Source organism: Macadamia integrifolia, chromosome 4 (assembly GCF_013358625.1).
Source record: "Macadamia integrifolia cultivar HAES 741 chromosome 4, SCU_Mint_v3, whole genome shotgun sequence".
NCBI lineage: Eukaryota > Viridiplantae > Streptophyta > Magnoliopsida > Proteales > Proteaceae > Macadamia > Macadamia integrifolia.
Window position 1 is genome coordinate 25,171,855 of NC_056560.1, and position 8,405 is coordinate 25,180,259.

General features: G+C 39.5%; 1 protein-coding gene across 1 annotated transcript in view; it reads right to left on the minus strand.

Moving 5' to 3' along the window:
- Positions 1–7,617, minus strand: part of LOC122075655 (metal tolerance protein C4) — a 36,634-nt gene extending 29,017 nt beyond the window's left edge. The window contains exons 1-4 of the mRNA XM_042640774.1: positions 7,023–7,617; positions 6,856–6,931; positions 1,251–1,383; positions 1,026–1,081 (exon numbers count right to left, since the gene is read on the minus strand). Coding sequence (XP_042496708.1) covers positions 1,026–1,081; positions 1,251–1,383; positions 6,856–6,931; positions 7,023–7,344 — 587 coding nt within the window. The 5' untranslated portion in view covers positions 7,345–7,617. The remainder of the gene's footprint in view (positions 1–1,025; positions 1,082–1,250; positions 1,384–6,855; positions 6,932–7,022) is intronic.
- Between the last annotated feature and the right edge of the window lie 788 nt (positions 7,618–8,405).

The window sequence follows — 8,405 nt, forward strand, 5'->3', positions numbered from 1 at the left end:
CCCCCCAATTTTTTTTTTCTGTTTGGGCTTGTTTCCCTTTATTTGTTTTGCTGTAATCTCCCACCCTCCCACAGCTTTTCCCCCCTTTTTTTCTTCTTCTTCTCTTGGTAACATATTTATTCATTCATTAAAAAAAAAAAAAAAGTTTGAGATCAAGTGTTCCCCACAAAAATGAAAGATTAACCAAGATGGGATTTTGCCATCTCAACCAAACCTGAACCAATCACCCTTTGCTGTAGCATCATTAGCAGCAGTCTATTTGGATTCCAGAGTTCTAACCAATCCAGTTGGAAGGAGTCGTTAGTTACAGATGTGAGGTAGCCAAACAATCTGAGACTTAGTTCATCATCAAAGATGGTTATTTAGTCTGAATCCTGCACAACCAGGGCCATTTTTTCCTTCTTTCCTAATCCAGATAAAAATCAAAGCTCAAAAATTCAAGTCAAAGAGATTTTAATCAACTCCAAATCTAACTATGAGCTCTGGCAACCTCTGAAAACTAAATTCACATTTTGTTTTGGTTTCAGTTTCTTTCTCAATTCTTAGTTGATTTAGAATTATTTGTTCTGTTATTTTGAAAATTTTTAAAGTCCAGTCAGCTTCTTTTGACTTAACTTATATTATTGGAGTTCGAAAAATTCATGTATCTAAGAGATATCCAAAGAAGATCGTGTAGCATCAGTTCACGGTTTAACAGATCCCATCTGATCTCATTTAAGCCCTTTACGGTTTTCTTCTGCGCTTTTCTTGGTTTTCAGTTCAAAAAACCTTAGTCTTACGGCTTAGAAAGAGATGCTATGCAGCGAATCAGCTTGGGTCAAAGATTTATGCAAGTTTAGTTTTGAAAATCTAAGACTTCACTAGAATAAAAAAAATTTATATCTAACAACAGCAAACAAACAGATAGTAGAAAAACAATGAAGGCAATAAAAAATGACAGTTATTTGCAGTTCAAGAAGAAGTAAATAAGAAAAGAATATTGACCCTGCTGTTATAAGATGTCAAATGGCATATATAGAACTCACGGGTGCAAAGCATCTGGCCCACGCCTTGAGCTACTCAGACCATAAGCAAGGAGGGCCTACAAAATCAACAGGGCAAATCCTTAAAGAGTTGGCAATGAAAGCACAGGTAAAGCCAAGTTCATATTTAAAAAAGAAAAGAAAATTAGGTAATTAAATAACAAAAGTTTGTTGCCAAAATTGGACAACATGGTGATGCTCATGCCTCAGTGCAAGATAATCATGTACCTGGTTTGCAAAATCTGCAACAGAGTGCACAACTTCAGCTAACATGACATGGCTGGAAGTTGCCAACCATACCGAAAATTTCAGAGAGAAAACAAGGAAGTTGCACCATAATGCAGTGGTAACTGCTCGTTGGCTGGAGTAAGCATTTCATTCATTGTTAAGTAAGAGACAAACAAGACAAAGGTTCAGATTAGAAAGAAGCTAAAAGTCTCGTGCAATGATAGAAATCTAAAGGCAAGCTAAAGCATAGATAAAGGATAAAAAAATTCCAATTGAACTACATACGTACCATCAAGTTTGGTTTGCAATTAAAATAGAAAAGTCATCTTTTTCCATTACGATGTTTCACCAACATAACAGAACAGGCATTATAAAAGATATACTCAATCAAACAGAATAACCTATGAAAACACAGCAGATGAACTTCAAACTTGTGACATCAGATAATCAGACTAGGTTGGAAGTTTTTATTTATTTATTTATTTTTATTGTTTATAGGTAGGCCCCAAGGAGAGTTGAACTCATGACCTCTTAATTTTGAGGTGTTGGTCTTTCCCAACTAAGCAACCCCACTAGGGGTGGTTGGCAGTTAGATTCAAGGCTAGATATGTACTAAATTAGGGATTGAAGAGGGTATACAGGTTTTAGAATTAAATAGTGATGGTTATGTAAATTGACTTTTTGGCCCATAAACCACTGACCAATGGTTTAGGAGCACATTCTATCCTTTTTGCACCCACAGATCCCAACTTAACTTTTACCAAAGGGCTCACTTTCTTTCGATAGAAACATTTTAAAAGAATGGTCTTAAAAGATGAGAACTTTATAGGTATAATAAGAAGGATTTTTTTTTGGGGGGGCGGAGAGAAGATGAATAAAAAAATTCATAACCACAACAAAGAAGAATATACAAAGGAACCGGGGAAGACACACATCAAGCCAACGAAGGAGAAAACAGCTCCAAAAAAAAGGGGAAGGGATCAGAACACAAGCCAAAAGGGCCACAACACCATCACCTAGGGGAGGGGGCAACAGGGTAGAGGTGGGGAGACCCTAGGACACAACAATAAGCTTGTTCCTTGGGGAGTCCCTAACATTACGACGGGGGAGAGAAGCAAGCTTGAAGCTAATGTCAAAGTAGATGACATTCCAAATCTTATCTAAGATTAGGAGTTGGTGTCCATCTACGAAGATTCCTCTCTATCCAAATATGGTTGATGGTGGCACAAAAGGTGAGCTTTCCGGCGGTATCACAAATAGAGAAACCTGCAAAAGTCATATCAACCCAGATAAATTCTCTGCTAAGGAGGAGAACTCTTCTTCTAGAAGGCCAATAGCTACTAAGGATAGACGTAGAGGAGAAAGGGCAGGAGAAACAAAGAATCTCCAGTGTCATTCCAACAAAGATAGCAAGAGGGAGGAACCTAAATGTGCCGGTAGACGAGGAAAGACTGCGTAAGGAGGCACTTAGATATGGCACGCCAAGCTGCGAATTTGTGGCGAGGGATCTGGCCTTTAAACTAGATAGTCTTACACCATGGTACAAGGAGACCCTTAGATCTGACTGAGTCCCAAGCAGAGGAGGACTAAACATACCAGAGGGAGAGGGGAGCCAAGAAATTTTCTTCTCTTCCGCGGTGAACCAAAGGGAGCGGAGGGAGGGGAGACCAAATATCAACCAAGGGGAGGGGCAGAGGGAGGGGACCGGATGCCATTTGAGATGATGGAAACAACAAAGGTGTTCCTGCCCAAACTAGAGGAGTAAGCACCCAGGCTTATAATAGAGAGAAGCACACCCGAAGGGTGCCATGGGTCAAACCTAAGGGAGGTCATGGATCCATTGCCAATGGAGAAGGAAATGGCTCCAAGAGCATTAGGCCTAAGGTTCAGGATTTTGCGCCAGGACAAAGAAGCTTCAGAGGTAAGAGAGAGTCCAAAGGGAGTCATTTTTAAGGAGGTAGGAGTGAACCTAAGCAACCCAGGAACTGTTTTGCTTAGACACAATTCTTCCAGATAAGCTTAAAGATACCATCAGTGTTAGACCACTTTCAGATTTGGGAAGGCAAATGGAGGCCCAACAGAGGGAATGAAGGAACTTGGCAGAATCAACCCCCTTCAAAAGGAAAAAATCTAAGGAGGGATTCGATGGCTTCAATGATGGATTTAGGAAGGACAAAAAAACCCAACCAATAACGGTACATAGATTGAAGCACAAATTTGGCTAGCTCCAAGTGCTCGGCATGTAAGAGAAGTTTCCCTTTCCATAGTTGGAGTCTTTTCCTCATGAGGTCAAACATGGGGGTACAATGGTGAACAATTAGCCTAGCAATGATACAAGACAACCCAAGGTATTTGACCAGGAGAGAGCCTAAGAAGAAGCCGACAAGCTCAAGGAGATGAGCTTTAGAAGCATCAGGGACACCAGAGAGAAAGCGACAATATTTAAGAAGATTGATATGAAGACTAGAAAGTTTTTCAAAGAGATGGAGTGAGGACATGATGGACAACATAGAGAGGGGTCAGCTTTGGAGAAGATCATGAGATCATCAGTAAAGGGAAGATGGATAAGGAGGATAGATTTACATTTCGGAATGGGGGGAAATAAGGTGTTGGACTTGTTGATTGGTGGAAAATTGGATAAATCTAGAGAGCACCTTAAGGGCAAGGGAGAAGAGAAACGGGGAAGGAGATTGCCTTGCTTGATACCCACAAAAGAGGGTAAAAAGTCAACAAGGCTACCATTAATAAGAACGGAGAAGCAGGGGAAGACATGCAGGAGTGGATCCAGTGAACAAAAATAGGAGAAAAATAAATCTGAAGCAAGACTCTAGAGATGAAATCCCATTTGACAGAGTCAAAGCTTTATAGATGTTAAATTTAAGAAGGTAGCGAAGGAGTGCGATTTTCAATTAAACCCTCTGATAATCTCATAGCACAAGATAATGTTGTCAACGATGCTTCTTCTGCCTATAAAAGCGGACTAATTAGAGTTGATTAAGGATTCGACTACCGACTAAAGATGGTTGACAAGAATTTTGGCAATGAATTTGTATAGGAGATTATAGAGGGAGATCGTCCTGAAGTCATGCACGGAGAAAGCCCCTTCTTTTTTGGGATAAGATAGAGTAAAGTGTGATCGACACCCTCAATCTAATCAGGATTGAGGAAGAAGCTTCTGATGGCTCGAATAATGCCATTCCTGATGGTATCCCAACAGGAAAAGAAGAAGCCCATGTTGAAGTCAATGGGACCAGGAGCTTTTTTAGTTTTATGGGAGAGGATGGTAGCAGGGATCTCCTCATTAGAGAGGATAGATTGAAGAGCCAACAGAAGATGTTCTGGAATGAATTTATTGAACAATCCTTAGGGATGGGTAATGTAGAACTAGAAATTGACAAGTCAACCTAGTCCCAAAGCTACAGGATACTTCTCAAAGAACAACCAACAATTAAGCTGGGATGAACTGAGATGGAATTTGATACCTTGGAGTGCTTGAAAACAGCAAGAGAAAAGATAATAAAATAAAAGCGGACCTCTCAGGCTTCTCACCGCAGAGAGTCAATTGGATCAAACACCAATTCCATCAGCCTTTATCAAACACAAGACAAGTCTTCATAGAGAAGACAATAGCAGCAGCCATTAATTTGTTTATCAAAATCATTCTTAGCTTTAGGAACCTCATCCTCTTTATTTATAATGTTGATGGGGGAGGGAATTACAAAATAGAAGGTTCCTCAAAAGGAAACCTTAATTTAGTCTCCTAATACAATACTTACTAAAAAATGAAATTAGAAACTAACTGAAAAAGGAAACTAACCACTAATGACTTGACTCAACTAATAACTTGACTCCTAAGGAAACAAATATAACTCAAATCAAACCCAACGAAAAAAGGAACCAAACTAGTAATCCCGTATGTAACCTTAAAATCCCTCTTTTAGGCCCATAAAAGTGGCCTATTACACTCAAAACACATGGGATCAAAGGCCCAACATGTATGGAACCCAAACCTAGGCTTATTCCTAATAAAACAAGCCTATTTTGAGAGGGAGGAGAGGGCTGGAATAGTTAAAAAAAAGTAGAAGACAACTTTAGATTTGATGTCCTCGGGATTGAGGAGGGTGGAGCCATCACTGGTACTAAGCAAGGGTATGGAGTTGGCATTAGCTCTGGCTTTTAAGAGCCTGTGGAAGAAGGCCGAGTTGGAATCACCAAACTCAAGCCATTTGATTCTGGATTTCTGCTAAGCTTTCTTCTTGAGCTATAAGGGAGGAGAGCCCAGTGGAAACCATGGACATTGGTTTGAAGCTTGGACTAGATGGCTTCAAACTTATCTTTGCAAGAAGAAACCTTAGAGAAATGTTGCCGAAGAAGAAGTTCCAGATCTTGAGGGCATTTTTAACATTCCTAACTTTCTGGGGAAAGCAATGAGGGGGGAAGAGAAGGCTTGAACCGTGGTTTCCCAAGCTTTTTGAACAATGGGTAGGAAGTCCTAATGAAGGGACCACATTTCGAAGAATTTGAAAGGCTTGGGCCTGAAGGAGATGAATGGGAAAACATGGAGGGAGATAGGACCATAATCAGAGATACCAGGGAGGTCAAAGGAGGCATAGGAGGAGGGGAAGGAAGCCAGCCAAGCTTCGTTGACAAGGGCCATGTCAAGCTTGTAGGCAACTTGGTCAAGACCACAACGACGGCTGTGCTAAAGTAAGCTAGGAACAAACCATCTTAGATCATTCATGCCAATGTCATCAATATAGACATTGAAAACCTCAATGGAGAAATGGTCAATGGGTCACCTCCTTGCTTTTCGTGGCTGAATCTAACCATATTGAAGTCACCCACAAGACCCAAAGGGAGAGCCTGGGAGCAAAGGAACGGAGGATGAACCAAAGGTGAGATGTCTTATTTTGGTTGGTGAGACGTTGGCCTTAGTGAGAAGCCTTGGTCATATCCTTCTTATCTTTTCCTTGTTCCTATAATTTTTTTGAGTTATTCACTTGTTTGTTCCAAAAGGTGTTTGGCTACTGATTATAAGGAACAAACAACGCATAAACTGGTGTTAATTATACTGTTTGCACTTCCCTAATCCTATCTAGTAAGGATTCCAATTCTGTGGAACCATGATCTCATCACAAATGCTTCACCAAATTTTGACCATTTTGATCGAAATTTTGAATATTGGGTGTCAATGAGTCGAATTCTCTTACTGTTGATCCTCTAGCATTGCAATAATGGCAAAATATTGTGTGATACATCAAGTTGAAAAGGAATGCACAAGCACATACCAAAAAGTCCCCGAGAAAACATCAACATAGGATCTACTTGTTAGCATTCAAATCAATTGAACATAATGTAGTAGTCCTATTCACGTGGCTTGGCAGTTCCATCAAATTACTTAAAAACAGACAGAAATTTCTCAAGAAGATGAAAGAAAAAGTAAACATTTAAGTGAAGGGTTTGCTTATTAGCATATAATAACACTCGTTTATGGCAGTAATAATCAGCAGAATAGTTTAACCAGCAGTTGGGGACCAAACAAGGAGAAACAAAAGGAGAATGTACAAAACACTGAACAAAAGAATGAAAAATGAGACCACATTACCTCGGATCATCAATCTCTGTCTTCTTAACTTCATCAATATCTTTCTTCTTAATTTCCGAAGCTCGAGTAAAAAAAACTACAAACAGAATTAATCAAAATTTCAGCTACCAATGATAATCCATCCAAGATAGCAAAAAAGAGCAATTAGAAAGAATTTCAAAGCTTACAATGAGAGAATGAATGCCGATGGTAAGAACCGGACGAAAAATAACAACACGAACCGACTCCACTAAAACTATTTACAGACAAAAAATCACGCAATACATTCGAAGGAATCGCAAACCCTCGTCTTCTCAAACAAGAAGCCGTGCCAAACGTGAACCGCCGATCATCTACAAATCCCTGGTTGGCTAACGGAGGTGTTTCGAGATGATCACGAGGGGAAAAAGACGAGACTCCCGCTGATGAAAATCTCCGAGCGGGCAGCCGAAGACGAGAGAGCATGCGAGAGTTTGGCATCAAATAGAGGCATATGTTTTTTCCCTGCATGCTAAAGCATTTCCATGGAAGATGAGACTGAACTAAAGAACTAAAGAAGAAGGTTTAGGGAGATGGGAATTTTTATGGAAATAGGGTTTTGTGTGGGCCCCCATTAGCATATACCTCTCTCTCACTCCCATTATTCTCACTCTGTTGGCTCCCGCTCCACTCAACTACTTTTATTTTTTTTAGAGGGTCAACGCTTATGGTAAAAGAAAAATCCGATGTAACCAACCATTGGCAGTGAATTGGGTTTCTACGAATTTAAAGGGTAAAGGGCAGAAGGATTGGCGAACGGGAGCATGTCCAGCACAGTGGCGGTAGCACCGTCTTCTCATGCTCGTTTGTGTCTGAACGTAGAGAATGTTAAACTGGCAAGGTTTTTTTTTCAAATTTAAATTTAAAAATTTGAGAGTTCAAAACTTTTTACAAAATCAACTACAGTAACTGTAAAGATTTTAACTCACCCACACTTGAGAAATAAGTAAAAATATATATATATATACATATATTAAGAAAAACAAAAAAATTATAGTGGCTCTTAGCATGGGTGGGACATCGGTGATTTTTGAAAGTGATTCTCAGCAACTCAACTCTTATGTAAATTCTAGAAGATTCAATGCTGAGATCTGCTTAGTTGTGAATGATATTATCTTCTGTTCATCTTCATTTGTGGAGTACAACTTCCTTTTCAACCATCGTGAAATAAACTTTGTTGCTCACTCCCTTTCTTGCAAGGCACTCTCGTCCTCTTTTGTAATTGAGTTTCCTTGTAATGACCCTCTAACTCACTAGTGTTTTGCCAAGGAGGTTTAAATTCGTTTCCCCTTTGAATGTTTCTAATGAATGATCTCCACTCCAGGAACCATTCACATTCCTTGCTCTTCACTACTCTCAAATGCTTTTTCCAGGTAGCAATCAAACTCTTTCAACTTGTAATTTTTCTTAAATAACTATAAAAAAGATTCTTATCTTACTACGAACTTGTATGTGTTTATAGTCAAGGGATCACTTAACCCTCTCACATGCATCCACATATTAGTAACCAATGAGATGCTTGTTTGATATTC